At 34.5% G+C, this 15,995-nt stretch overlaps 1 protein-coding gene across 15 annotated transcripts in view; it reads left to right on the top strand.

Annotated features, from left to right (window-relative positions):
* LOC121369789 (CUGBP Elav-like family member 2) overlaps positions 1-15,995 on the top strand; it is an 80,901-nt gene that overhangs the window by 46,188 nt on the left and 18,718 nt on the right. For 8 of the 15 annotated variants that reach the window (XM_041494862.1, XM_041494853.1, XM_041494850.1 and 5 more), the window contains 5 exons: positions 3,277-3,357; positions 4,739-4,768; positions 7,374-7,571; positions 10,544-10,552; positions 15,270-15,359. In XM_041494862.1, coding sequence (XP_041350796.1) covers positions 3,277-3,357; positions 4,739-4,768; positions 7,374-7,571; positions 10,544-10,552; positions 15,270-15,359 — 408 coding nt within the window. The remainder of the gene's footprint in view (positions 1-3,276; positions 3,358-4,738; positions 4,769-7,373; positions 7,572-10,543; positions 10,553-15,269; positions 15,360-15,995) is intronic. The other 7 variants (XM_041494861.1, XM_041494857.1, XM_041494854.1 and 4 more) reach the window with 3 other exon arrangements.

Here is a 15,995-nt window from a genome sequence, read left to right as displayed (position 1 = left end):
ACATTCTGTAATCATCTGCTCTGAATTTATAAAAGGTAATTTATCCCTTAGTTATGTGAAAGTTTCCCAAACAGCTGTGTGTATTTAATAATTTATGATAAACACAGGTGGTAGTCATATGAACACATTCTTTTTACATGTGATTACTACCTTTAGAAATTCGACTCATTATATTTAAATGCATTCTTTTAGTCAAAGTTGTGTATTTAGACAATATAGGTATAAAGTTTTATTGTTCATTCTTACGTAATACCAAAAGAAAGGGGGAGGGGAGGGGTTTTGGGGGTGTTGTGTTTTTTTGGCCAGGCTGTGATGGAAGGCAACATTGTAGTGTCAATTAGTAGTGAATTACATTGTGTAAACAATTTGTGTGCAATCTGTTATTAGAATTTGGCTCAGTTTCTGGAGAAAAAAACCTCAACAACATTGGCTGAGTTTCTAGAAAATACAACATTGGCTGAGTTTCTGGAGGGGGAAAAAAAGTAGGTTAGAGTACATACTCTACTGACATTCAAAAGAAACTATACCATGAAATGGTGGTTAAATAGGTTGGCGAACTGCAGTCTAGTGTACCGTATTTGATTACTTAAAGCCATTGAAAGTGTGAATTTAATTTTAATTTTTTTTTGGTTAAACGTGCAGTTTGCCAGATCGACATGAGCACACACAGAATGAAATGCACATGCTAAATTGGCATAACAAAAACAACATTCTGTGGGCACTACACATTAGTAACACAGTAACCGAAAGTACACAGAAGAAATGTCTCACAGAGATGGGGCCAGTGGTATGACCATGCATGACCACATTGCAAGAACATTCGCTTTTACCCATGGTACCATAACTTCATGTAGGTTGATGGAATGTTTATAGCAGACAATTGACAGGGCTTGGAGTAGAATACTGTGTATAACCACACCCATATCAAGATCGTCACTTGCGCGTTCTACATCGGCATTGACTCATATCAGGTCACTTGACAAATAGTGTCAAGACAATTGAGAGAACATGGTATCCAAACACGTCAACCCTAACGTGAATTAATGTTTATACGACAGCACTGTGATGTTTTGAGATGGGCCAGGAGGTTTCGCCTGTTTAGAGCTAATGGTCGGCAGTGTGTATACTTGTGTGTAGCACCGAATTGTATCCAGCATGTTCAAGTGTATAGAGGAGGTGGTGTCATGGTCTGGGAAGGAATCTGTGGGGACTTAACAAAACAAAACGAAGCTTGTTATCGTTCAAGGCAACATTAATGCACAGAGATGTCGAGATGACGTTTTGCGACCCATTCTGCTGCTATTTCTTGAACAACAGCCACATGGTGTACTTAACCAGCAAGACAACGTTAGACCCTATATTAAAAGAATGTAGAGCTGGGTGGTATACTGTTCGGTATTGGTATCATGAAGTCAATTCCGATTTACTGTACCAAGCAAATTTCAAAATACCAAAATTTCAGTATTGAAAAATGGTTCCCCCCCCATTTAGTAAAGCACTAAAAATATATCTGACGAATGCAAAATGGGTTGGGTATAAATCAGACGAGAGTCTTGTATATGGAATTTAATTTTATTTCTAAAGATTAAATTAGCAGGTGAGCCTCAACTCGAGCATGCTTTTAAAGCCGAGTATACTGAAAATACTGCTTGATATCGGTATCTGTATTTGTATTATGTCAGTATTATTACTGTACCAAGGTAAATCATCCCAAACAATACCGAAATCGATACCAAACCTCAAATTTCAATACCGCCCAGCTCTCGGAGAATGACAGGACTTTCTCAACAACATGAACGTCAATTTGTGTTTTTCCATGGCCTGCAGTGGAATGCCTGATTTACTGTTTAATTTTTCAATTAACACAATTCTTGCTTTAAGTACCAAGTGTATTTTATGTAAATAAACAATACCCATCCAATCATCTAGTGGTGTGAAATATGTTTTTTAAGTGTAATTAACTAGAAATATTTTTTTACCATAATCGCAACCCATAAATAATCAAATCTCACAATAATGTGGAGAGACAAATGTTCATGTATGTAATCAGTGTTCTTAATTGTCGGATATCTCACTTCAGTTAGGGTCAGTATCGTAAAACTTAATTTCTCGCACAGGTGAGAAACACTAGTTATCGTGAACTTCTATAAACATATGGGCTACACATTTAGCAGGATTCCATGCTTCCACAAATTCCAGATTTTGGGTCCGAAGTGCAAAATTGTGAGATGGAATCCCAAAATACCAATATTACATAATTTTTATGATTGGATGGGTATTGTTTATTTCATAAAATATAATAGTATGTGTACATGTATGCGTGATAGACTACACTACGAGGTGTGTATTGTCATACGAGATGTGTCAGACTCTAGTATATGCTTTGCTTTTGTTTTCTGTTTTTTTCTTCTTCAGAGAATCGTGTTACCGGTACCTAATAATTTAAAAATTAAAAAGCAAATTATGCACCATTATTATTGATAAAATTTCAGTACATTATTATTTTTTCAAATTTGTCAATCTCTGTGTTGATAAATACAGGTACTTATTCTTAAGTGTGATTTGACTATTTATAGTGGTGATTTCACAATTGGACTCCATAAAACTCCTTAATATTATGAATATCCTCTTCAAAACTTGTATCTGTCTGCATATCATGTTTATGTACTTTAATGTCAAGTGGTATTATTTTAAATTACTTTAAATTTTTGTTTTAAAAGTCACATAAATGTATTTATTATTACTATATTTTTTTAACATGAAATACTTCTATTTGATGTGTTTTTCATCAGTCAGTTGTCAGGAACATAATATAAGATGTTTTTCATGATTTATTAAATATTACACCAAAAAAAAAAAAAAAAAAAAAAAATCCATATAAGTTGTACCAATTTGTTCATTGACGTCTGAGAGAATAAATACATGTAAATCTAGATGTATAACATTTGTAATAAAGTGCAAAATTTGAGAATGTGATTGTTGTCAATGCCAGATGAAAATATACAATTTCTATACACTATACAAATTTCTACAAATTTTGTATATAATATGTCATCCAAATAAAAAAATTTAATAAGATCACCATACAAATGTTGCAGTCAGGCATTTCATGGGCTCGTCTGGAAAACTATTTGTGCATAAAATATGGATGATTTATTATTTTTATTTTTTTTGCAAAATCAGATAAATTTCATAGCTCAAATAACCAGAACCATTTATTATTAAAACTGAAAATAATTTCACAATGCTACAAGATTGCTTATTTCTGTTTTGCAGCAGCATTGAATAGCCTTGGAATCCAAAATGTGGCAGCTCTCAACCAAATAGCCGCTGCATCAAGTACTCCCAGCATTTCGGGTAAATTTTTAAAAATCTTTTTATATGCTACCAATGTCCTGTGGTTGATTAGTCGTCTGATCACAGCACTAATGTTCAGAATTACACGTGAAAGGAAGTAATTTTGATAAAACATAATTAATACTAAATTGGTAAAAGATTCTGTTTATTCAAATTTGCTTTATCAAATCGAAAATGCTTAATATGCAGGCTACAAATTTAGCTTCGCGAATCCAAGATTCTGAATAAGAAGTATAAGACTGTGAGACAGATTCCCAAAATATCTGTATTATTAAATTGATAAAAGATTCTGTTTATTCAAATTCGGTTTACCAAATCGAATATGCTTAATTCACAGTCAGCGAATTTAGTACCATTCCATGCTTCCGCAAATCCAAGATTCTGGATAGGAAGTATAAGATTGTGAGCCAGATTCCCAAAATATCGATATTATTAAATTGATAATAGATTCTGTTTATTCAAATTGGTTCACCAAATTGAATATGCTTAATTCACAGGCTGCGAATTTAGTATGATTCAGTGCTTTCGCGAATCCTAGATTTTGGGTAGGATGTGGAAGATAATGAGACGGAACCCCAAAATATCTATATTAATTACTAAATTGATAAAAGACATCTAATTATTCAAATTTGGTTCACCGAATCGAAAATGCTTCATATACAGGCTGCGAATTTAGCACGAATCAGTGCTATCGCAAATCTCAGATTTTGGGTAGGAAGCATAAGATTACGAGACAGAATTTTAAAATATCTATAATAAATCATGTTTATGATTTGGGAGGAATCCTAAAAAAACCAAAATCTCCAAATTCAGCACCTGATATGTGTTGTATAATTTTACTCGGGTGATCGGTCTATGCTATCAAGTGTGTTGTTGTTAACAAATGTCAATTTTTTTGTGAAACTAGCCATGCAAGGGAAATATATTGCTGGTAAGAGGGTCGATTGTGCCGTAGTTTGTCTTGTGTTCTTACTGATGATATATGTTAAAATGTAACAGTTGGGTGTGATATTTTCTGGTCTTGTATATTATGACAATGTGTAAATATCTGTGCTGTCTGCACTGTAAATTGATGTACTTATTTGAGTAGTTAGTTATCCATAACTCTAATGTTAAAGGTGAAAGCATATTATTGTATTTCACAGGACTTGAATTTAAGAATTTGTCTTCCACGTCAACTTAAAACAAAATTGCCATGGGTAAAACTGCCCACTGATGGCAATTTAAAGCCTGCCCCTGGCAATGCACAAGTTAAAAGATAGCTTGATTTCTCTATTTATAATTTGTCCCCAGTACTTACTTAAAATTCCTACTTGGCCAGTTACGAGCGTGTTAAAATTAAAGGGAGTTTAGAAGCTTAGAATACTTATGTGAATTGTAGATATTGTTCGAAGAGGAGACTTGTCAAGAGGTATTAATTTATCAGTGTTAATTTGACAGTTGTCCGAATACAGTGATGAAATTTTTAACAGCATTATACTTAATTATTATTATTGTTTTTTAACTGCTTACTGTTGTTACGACATTCTCAAATGTGCTGTTTTGTTTCGTTTAGTTTGCATGCTGTTGTCATAAATGTATATTGTATGTATTGTGTATATTGTGCAGGATATGCTCACAGTGGTTGGTGTTGGAAGCATCCTGAGTATACTTTTAAGCTTGATTTGTTGATCCATGTTTCAAGTGAAAAATGACCACCTACAAATTTACAGTTGATGCAGTTATAAACTGAAGAAAAAAAAACATTAACCACTTACATAGCAGAATCATAAAGTGAACAGCCCTCGAAATACACAATGTTAATAAACAGTGCTAATGCAAAAATCTTTTGCAAAAATTATCTGTGACAGTATTTTTATCATAATTTTTATCATTATCAAGTATTTACTTTATTTATAAAAAATTGCAGTCACAAGATGATCTGAATTTTGAGGGTGGTGTGCATATGTTCATAACAAAATTCAAGTGGTCGAGGTTTGCTTGAAATTGGGAATGATGATTGAATCATTAATGAGAAATCAAGCGTAAAGCAGTGTTGCTGCAGATCACCACTTAAATATTGAGAGTAATGTAGTCACTTGGACATGTTATTTCCACCACTCGTAAATGTCTCGGCAGAATTGTGTGTGTGGTCAGAACATGTAATATGAAAAAAAATCCACTGGTCTTCCACCACTGACCAGTTTACCCATCTTCAATCTTAATCTTTTTCTTAACAGCAGTTGTTTCCCTTGTATAATGTTTTAAGATTTGCATGTCTTACTCTGCTTAAATTTTGGAATTAAAAACTTGTCAGTTGCATCAAATACTCAGCATTTATCAGTTAATGCATGCTTTTGTCTAGTACATGTAGTTTTGTTCCTGTTTATTTTATTGTTAAGACATGTTTTAAAAAATTTATATATTAAAATTATTTTTAAAATAAAAAAGGTTCTATCCACTGACATCTCACTGTCACACTTGTTAGCAGATCTCATAAGTTCAGTCAGTTGGTGCATGTGTAGCATCACAAATTCTGTTGATTTCACCATGATTCTTCGTTCTCTGACCAGTTTTTTTGTCTTGTTAACTCGACACATATTCACTCTGTATAAGCTGCTTCAGAATTATTTTTCTTCAAAGTGGCATTTTCATTATGCGATTTGTTGCACCAAACTTGTTGCATCTGATTTGTCTGGAGAAATGGATATTAAATATAAATAATAGTTTCATAACATTCATTCATTCATTGTTCTAATGAGTACCACACCAACACAACTTAGGAGTTCTCACAGTATGATTCAATCCCATAATGAGAATGCTCTGTAAGATGACTGGAGTACCACACCAACACAACTTAGGAGTTCTCACGGTATGATTCAATCCCATAATGAGAATGCTCTGTAAGATGACTGGAGTACCACACCAACACAACTTAGGAGTTCTCACGGTATGATTCAATCCCATAATGAGAATGCTCTGTAAGATGACTGTGGAGTACCACACCAACACAACTTAGGAGTTCTCACGGTATGATTCAATCCCATAATGAGAATGCTCTGTAAGATGACTGGAGTACCACACCAACACAACTTAGGAGTTCTCACGGTATGATTCAATCCCATAATGAGAATGCTCTGTAAGATGACTGTGGAGTACCACACCAACACAACTTAGGAGTTCTCACGGTAGATTCAATCCCATAATGCGAATGCTCTGTAAGATGACTGTGGAGTACCACACCAACACAACTTAGGAGTTCTCACGGTATGATTCAATCCCATAATGAGAATGCTCTGTAAGATGACTGTGGAGTACCACACCAACACAACTTAGGAGTTCTCACGGTATGATTCAATCCCATAATGAGAATGCTCTGTAAGATGACTGTGGAGTTGAATGTGTGGGATGTAGCTCAGTAAGTATAGTGCTCACCTGAGGTGCTTTGGTTAAGGGATCAAACCCTCTTAGTGGAAGTATTGTTCTCTACCCCACCCACCCCAGCCAGTGCCCCATGATAGTTACATTTATGTCAATCTGGCATGCACTGTCTGGTGGTAATAGAAACATGTAGCATGTTTTCTCTGAAGCTTATGTGCCTGAATTATCAAAGTTCAACATAATAGCTGATAGGTAATTATTCAATGTCCTCTAGTGGTATAATTAAACCAAAACAAATTATGGAGTTGGTGTATGCATACAAACTAGTAGTGTTTCTTTCGCCAATTTCTTGCAGCCATGCAGTTTTGGGGGTGTCGTTTTATAAAAGTATCATGCAGCAATTGGCTAAGTATTGTTTGAAAATATTTCACAATATATATTTTGTTTCAGTCGAGCAAAATACTAGTATAAATGCTGTTTGAGAATTAAACAAGCTTTTAGACAACTGGCTGATTTAACAAATGGTTGCTCTAACTCTGGACATGTATTAAAATGTATCTTGCTCCTACTCCTAGCAATATTATTTAAACTACTTTTAATTGTTTCAACGTTGTAGACATTCTATATGTTTTGGGTTTTTTTTCTCTTTGCTCCAGGTACAATGACGGGAACTACGAGTTCGAACAGTTTTGGTGGACTTTCTGGCCTTCAGAACTTGGGGAATAACAATGTGTCTAGCATGTCGGGACTGTCTCCGGGAGTTGTCGCGTCTAGTATGAACGGCATCGGGTCGAGTAACCCATCCAGCATGGACACCCTCAGCCAGGCGTACTCTGGCATCCAACAGTATGCAGGTTCGTGGCCAGGCAGATTTATACCTTTTTATATCAAATTTATATTGATGGGATTCATTAATTTTCTTTATTAAAAATCTTGAACTGAGGAGGTAATCTTTGCAGTTAACCTGGGAAGGGTATCTCTTTTTCTTTTTTTTTTCTTTTTTTTTTATCCCACTACCTCCTTTCCTTTCATTCCTTAGAATTCCATCTCATTTCTTCCCGATCAACTGTCCTATCTTTCAACTTCTTTTGCTGTCCACCTCCATGTTCCAGTCCTTGTCTCTCAAACCCGAGACAGGTGCTTGTATCTTGTGGCTATCCATGTCACACACCTGTCACTTCCCATCAGCTTTAGCTGTGGGCTTAGTCTGACCTCTTATATTTTTCTTCGTCTTTCATTCTTGTTTTATATTTTTAAATGTGTGTGTTTTTTATTATTATTATTATTATTTACCACACTAAAAATATAGTTTGTTAGTTTATGTATTCATGGTTCATTAGTAGGTGGCAGGTGCCAGTTCTTTCTGCTGACACAATCCCTGCCTCATTTTCATACTTAAAATTTATCTACCTACTTATCTTAAACAGCCTATCTCTTCCAGAGATAATGAGCATCCTGTGTTCTGTGTTTTGAATGAAGTAACTCTACTGCCAACGTTTTATTTCACTTCACACTGAGGAATGACCATACATGTATATACTAGATTTTGCACTTGCATTTTGGCAATCGTATCTTGAAGCAAAATAAATTGCACCTGCAGGCTGCCTCTTACACTTGCTTTGACATTATAGTTTTTATTTTATTTTTGTATTGCTGCCGTTTTGTTGTAGCTTCTCTTCAGAAGTCGGTTTAGTGTTCGCTTGAGGTGCTTGCGTCGCAGGATCGAACCACCTCGGTGGATCCATTCAGCTGATTGGATTTTTTCTCTCATTCCAACCAGTACACCACAACTGGACAAAGGCCGTGGTATGTTCTTTCCTGTCTGGAAAAGTGCATATAAAAGATCCCTTGCTGCATTTACTCTGATGACTGCTAGTCAAAATTACCAAATGTTTGACATCCAATAGCCGATGATTAATTAATTAATGTGTTCCAGGTCGTGTCATTAAAGAAAACAATTTATGATAGCTTCAGTAGTATTCAGTAAAGATGTCCATTGTAACAATATTCATTAAAGTTGGTCGGTCCATTGACGATTGTGGTTTTGAAAGTTCTTTCTTTTATAGCATAACTGTCTTTTTCTTGGCCAGGGGCGGAACGTAACTCAGTGGTAAAGTGTTTGCTTGATGTGCAGTCGGTCTGGGATTGATCGTAGTCGGTGGGCCCATTGGGATATTTCTCGTCCCAGCTAGTGCACCACAATTAATATATCAAAGGCTGTGGTATGTGCTATCCTGTCTGGGATGGTGCATATAAAAGATCCCTCGCTACTAATGGAAAAATGTAGCAGGTTTGCTCTAAGACTATATGTCAAAATTACCAAATATTTAACATCCAATAGCTGATGATTAATAAATCAATGTGCTCTAGTGGTGTCATTAAACAAAACAAATTTTAAACTTTTTTTTCTTGGTCAGTATGTTTTTGTGTACATCTGTTATGTAAAAAAAATATCAGAAATATATATTTATTTATTTTTGTATTTATCTTTGTTGTATGTAGGCAGTGTATTTAGTTTTTCATATGCTGTGTATCAGTCTTTGTAATTAGTTTCCTCTACAACTCGAGTGTAAACATACATACATGTCTGTTGTGAAAACCAGATGTTCCCAAATAGATACACTTGTCCCTAATGAGTGGATGTTAAATGTGTTTACTATCTATGTGCAGTATGGCATCTGATCTTATGTGCTTTTGAATTATTTGTCTAGAAAAGTTGTCAGTGAAAAAACTGTCAAAGGCAGTATGTTAGTTAGTTTATTGTATTATATAATAGTTTTAATGTAAAATAAATCTACATCTCAAAAGTGTATGGTATTGAGTACGTTTACCAAATATATTTTTAACTTCTCGAAAGCAGTATATATATACATGTACATCAAATTAATTATCATCAGTTGACAATTGGTTGTATTTAATACTTAAAACAGCAGTAAACGAAATAGCAGCTCACTGGGTCAAAGTTTAAAGTGCACCCAGCTTGTAATGTTGCTATTAACACTACCAGAACTGTCCTCGTTGATAAGTGTTACTATGGTTGTCATAAAAATATTTCATCTGGCCAGTAAACTCCTGTAATTTAACTTGAACTAGTATTGGTGTACCAGCTACTTGAAATGGTGCTTTAAACATGTGGGGTCATACTCAAAATAGGATGATAGTGTTTGTCAGGAAGTAGGTTAGTAAAAAATCCTACCTCTGAAACTTAACAGCTTAACCTCCAGGTTTTTTGTTTTCAGATTTACTTTTAGGTATGATATCGGTGGTATTTATATTCATGGTGTATGTGTTGATCAAAACTGCAGCACTAAATTAACTATTTATTAAGTCAGTTTTTCTTTACTTCATTTCAACTTATTTCCGTGCTTATATTTAGTTGAGGTTCAAGCAGACTGTCTTGGGCATACACCTCAGCTATCTGGGCTGTTTGTCCAGGACAGTAGGTTGATTGTTAATTGTTAGTGGTTAGTGAGAGAGAAGAGGGTGTAGTGGCCTTACACCTACCCATTGAGTCGTTAAAACTCCCTCTAGGTGGGAGCCGGTACAAGGCTGCGAACCGTGTACCTACCAGCCTTACGTCCAATGGCTTAACCACGACGCCACCGAGGCCGGTGTTTTTCTTTAAACTAGTTGCCAAATTTTACTGTTAGTTACAGGAAATAAAAATCTCTCTCTTGTAAGTAATCATCACATGTGAAAAACAAAATAACAACACTTTAAAACTTAAACTTTAAACATGTTTATTTTTCCCTTTTAGAATTTATTGTGAAAAATAAGCATTAAGAGTTAAGATAATTCTAATACTGTGCTGTTTTTGTTTTGACAGGCTTCTCAGGTAATAAGCGATTTTTGTCTGACCGTGTTCAAACTGGGAATCTTTGTATTTACTCAGTGTGTAGTGTATTCAGGCTTTGAGAGGCAGCATGTAGACTTGTGTAGCATTGCATGCTTTTCTAACTCCCATCTTTTTGTGCATGTTGTGAAGAAAACTTCATCTTCAGTTACACCCTCGGATTTCCATACTAGCCTATGTTTTATAACACTTTATTTTTGAGTGAGGTTGCTTGTAGGTTATATATAACACTGGAATAGTATTGTGATTGGCATACGTCATAAATAAATACAAGCAGGCTTAGCTCTGCCACTCGCCAAATTCGCTAATTAAGAATTTTAAACCTTATACTGGCAAATTTTATTTTAATTTGGCGAAAGAATTTCATGTTAATTATTGTTATTTTGTTGTTCATTAAATAATTTGTCAAAATGTTCGATATACCCAGAGATAGCTCTGACAAGTGTACTTGGTACTGGTAGTTGCTAGTGTAAACAAATGAAACTGGATGCAGTATTAATAAAAACACTGACTGTTTGGATTGAAACTGCGTACATGTACATATGTTTGCTACAACAATGAAATAAAGGTTAGAACATTAAATATATTTCCTAAATATATACAAACATTTACATAATTTAGCGATCTGACTGTAAGCATATTTCATTCCAGGCAGTGCACCGCGACTTGGTATATCAAAGGCCGTGGTATGCGCTATCCTGTCTGTGCAATGGTGCATATAAAAGATCCCTTGCTACTAATGGGAAAATGTAGTGGGTTTCCTTTCTATGAGTCATAAGACTGAAATTGACCATATGTTTGACATCCAATAGCCGATGATTATTAAAATCAGTGTGCTCTAGTGGTGTCGTTAAATAAAACAAACTATATAATCATATTTCATTTTCACATAGGTTTGTTTGAATAGATTATTGGTTGTATTTTCAGTTACTTAATAATTAATAATAAGTCAGCAGATTATTTTTTGTGGAATATTTTCAGTAACATTCACATACATTTTTAAACAGTTAGAAAAATAAATAATTTGCTTTAAACATTGTTTACATGGTCATCCTTGATCAAAGGAGACTACTTTTGTTTTTTGTGTTTTTTGACAGAGAACAGAAATATTAATCAAGTCAGAAAAAAAAAATCATAATCTTAATACTGCTTTGTTTTCAACAATATATTTTTGTTTTATAAGTTTCTTTACCAAAATGAAGTTATTTGAATGAACTTAATGTGCTAATTAATTTATATTGAAAGATTAAATTATCAACATCAGGGTTAAAGAAAGATGCTTAAATGTCATTTATTTTGGCTGCTTGGCTGCAGTTGTAACATTGATTTACACCTGAACTGTATTACATTAATTCAAGCTTTTGTGCAAAAGTTTACTATTAAGAAAAAACAAAAACATATTCTTGGTGTATTTTTGTTTAATTTTTGTCACGTAAATTTTTTTTAAATCTGATTATACTAGAATTACTAAACAGTGACAATGAAAGTATTTACATATAGAAATATTGCAAGTTGGTTGCAGAAACATCTTTTGTTTGTTGTCTACAACAGTAAGAATCACTGCTATTTTTTATTTTTGTCAGTAATAAGACTGAATTATTTTGAAGTGTTGAAAAGATGGCAATCCTGTAAATGAGAAAACAATTAGGTATTATTTGAAACAGATTTGACCATCTACATCTATGGTGTTTGGTCCATCTTTAGAAACATCTGCCATTGTTAACCGCAGTATATAGTTGGGTTTTTTTACAGTTAGTAATATTAAAATTATTATTAAAAAAAAAAATTATTGTGGGTTTTTTAAAAGTACTTTTTTCCCCAAGTTGTCATGGAATTGAAGTTGAAATTGACATGGAATTTTAAGGAAATTTTTTTTAAGTATCCTGTTCTGATTTGTCAGGCAAGTTTCAGAAATCACTACATAATTTTAAAACATTTTGCTATAGTTGCTGATTGATTTTCAATTGATTAGAAAAGTTGCTAATCAAAATTTCGAAAACAAAATGTTCCTCGAATTTAATAATCTGGGTTGGTTTGAAGAGCTTTTATTAAGGGTTTTTTTTTTTTTTAGGGTGGGGTGGACAAGTGGGAGGGATGTAGAATTGTAACAATGACATTTTCCATAACTTAGTGTGTGTGGTTTGAGTTGGGTGATTGCATGCAGGACTTGTGTGGCTTCTATCAAAAACACTGCTTAACCAGAATGCATTACTTTTAAATTTTTTATTCTGTAGTTTATTTATTGTCAATTAAGTTTTGAAAACTCATTCTCTCAGACTTTCTAAGTCCTGTTGCTGCAGAGTACCCACGGATCAGGGAAAACAGGAAAAATGGTTTTAAAAAATTCCCTGCAGGAAAAATTCAGGGAATTTGAAATTTTGGTCTGATTCAGGGGAAATGCAGAGAATTTTATTTGAGTGTAATGGAATCTGGAAAAATATCAGGGAATTTTGTTGAGTCCTATATTGTGTATATATATGGATATATATACAAAATCATGTACCACAATGAACATTTGTAGTTTTTATGGCTAGACAATATTAACAGTAACAGGAACATTGGTGGAAAAAAATATTAATGAGTTGAAATGTACTCACACATTTATTTTGTCACAATATGTTCATTATGGTATTTGGAGATGAAGGCATGGCTATTGGGGATGGCAGGAGGCCCTTGTATACAATAAAAAATCATGGCTATCAGATGGAAAAATATTTACAACGGAAAATTCAGGGAAAATACAGGGAATTTTAATATGAAAATTCTTAGTACCCAGCATCGATATTGTTCTTTTTTCACAGATATATGCCAGTGGCATATTTCCTAATTTTACTTCAGTTGATTGTACATCTTTATAGACTTTGTCAGGTAGATTAAAGTTCAGAATTTTATTTCTTTTCCAGTATCAGGGCCCTTGCTTATGGAAGTTTATAAAGTCCACATTGTTGACTTTACCAACATCTCCATGTACAGATTTTTAACGACATATCTTTGTATGGGTGAGGGTGGGATGTAGCTGAGTTGGTGGAGTGCTGGTCTGAAGGGCTTCAGTTGAAGGATTGAATTCCCTTAGTGGACGTATTCTCTGATTGGGCTCCTTCCTGTCCCAACTAGTGTCTACAACCTGTATATCAAAGGCCATTGTATGTGCTGTCTTGTCTGTTGGAAAGTGCATATGAAAGCTCCCTTGTTTCTAAATGTAATGAATATATGCAACAATTACATGACTTCCAATAATGGGGATGTAGCCCAGTGGTAAAGCATTCGCTTGATCTGCGGTCAGTGTAGGATTGATCCCCGTCGGTGGACCTATTGGGCTATTTCTCATTCCAGCCAGTGCTCCACAACTGGTGTACAAAGGCCATGGTATGTACTATCCTGTCTGTGGAATGGTGCATATAAAAGATCCTTTGCTGCTAATCTAAAAGAATAGCCCATAAAGTGGCGACAGCGGGTTTCCTCTCAATATCTGTGTGGTCCTTTACCATATGTTCAATGACATATAACCTTAAATAAAATGTGTTGAGTGCATCGTTAAATAAAACATTTTCAATTCCAATAGCTGATCACCCGCCTGCTACCGATTTGATCGGGCTGCTGGTGCTCCCTTGCACCTGCCAGTGCAGGCAGTCCCTCCTCTCCCCTCCCCCCACCTTTCCTGCCCATGACAGTTGTGCGCTACAACAGCTTGTTCTGAATGTGCACGTAAAACCCTATGACCTGACCTGACCTAATAGCTGATGATTAATTAATCGGTGTGCTCTAGTGGTGTTGTTAAATGAAACAAACTTTCAACTTTTTGTATGGGCACAACTTCATTAAAGCTTTATAGAATTAGTACATGGCCTGGCCTACCTCCAGACAAATGTCACATAGAAGATGAAGCATTAACAAGAAGTAACTACATATTTACTAGATGTGAACCATGTGAAGGGAAATGTGTGTAGTTTCGAAGTAACTTGCTTTTTAAAAAACCCACCATAATGTTCCTTAAAGCTTTTGTTTTTGCCTGGACACTAACTGTTACTCTGTATGTCCGTGTTTTGTAAGCAGGGAGTTGGACTGCATGCAATACAATGTATTTACATTATCGTATTTTACAGTAATAACTAATGGCGTGGTTTCTTAATCTTGTTCAAAGCCTTTAAAATAGGTACATGTAGTGAAGAAATTCAGAATAAAGAAAATAATGTATAATAAATTAATACTTAGTACATGCACTAATATGAACAGTTTGTGATATAATCTTAACATTCTACATTAGTTTTCAAATAATAATGCATTTTTGAAAGGAGAACAGAAGTCTTGCCAATATGCCTGTGTATCTTTGGGGTAGAAATATTAATAATCTTGAAATGAAATGTTTTTCAAATTTGATCTACCTTTCCTGCCTACCTTTTGGTCTATTTTTTTTTTTCTTTCTTTGCTTCAATGTAGTCAGTAGGCAGAATACAGGTATATTTTTTACTTTCTATCAGTTTAACTTGAAAAGAAAGAAAAGTTTATCATAGGCAAGACAATTATTTCCTCAGCATCAACTTCATATTTCACTCTTGTTACATTTTCCAATTTAACTTCCAAAGAAAGAACAACTTCTATTGGCAGGCAAGACATTGCGAGGTAATCCCACAGAACTGTTGTGTTGAGTATTACAGCCAATAGGATTGATTTATACTGAACCCGATACTTCTGCTTTCAGCATCTTTTCCAAACGCTTTCAACACCCAGGCAGCCGCCGCCCAATTACAGCAGGCCGCGGCGAGTTCCCCCGCCGGTAAACAGACGGAGGGTGAGTATGTGCATGTGTCGGTCGGTCAATGGAATGCACACCTCGTAACTCACTATTGCTTGTGGTTGTGGCTTGGTATTTTCTGTGGTGTCACTATTTGTGGAATTTATACAATATAAATAAAATATAATATTTAGTATTTTTTTTTTTTTTTAAGCAGCAAATAAATAAATTCATTAATTAAAGAAATGAAACCTGATATTATTGATATTTCTTTTTGACACAAAAATAAAGTTTTAATGATTGGTTTACCATTATTATTGGAGTGAAGTATAATATTTTCATATAGTCATGGGTATTATTTTTACAAAATAGACATGTAAATTGCCACCATTTCTCGTTCCAGCCAGTGCTCCATGACTGGTATATCAAAGCCTGTGATATGTGCTATCCTGTATGTGGGATTATGCATATAAAACCCCTTGCTACTAATGGAAAATTGTAGTATGTTTGACATCCAATAGCCGATGATAAATAAATCAATGTGCTCTAGTGGTGGTCTTAAACTAAACAAACTTTACTTTGTAACTTGCCATGTCATTACAAAGTTGTAATTACAAAGTATAGATCCTGTATAGATCTACGTTTATTTTGCAGATGTCAGCTACACTTGTTCTAGTAGGCTCACGTAATAGT

This window comes from Gigantopelta aegis, chromosome 4, assembly GCF_016097555.1.
Source record: "Gigantopelta aegis isolate Gae_Host chromosome 4, Gae_host_genome, whole genome shotgun sequence".
NCBI lineage: Eukaryota > Metazoa > Mollusca > Gastropoda > Neomphalida > Peltospiridae > Gigantopelta > Gigantopelta aegis.
This window is presented reverse-complemented; position numbering and strand designations above follow the sequence as displayed.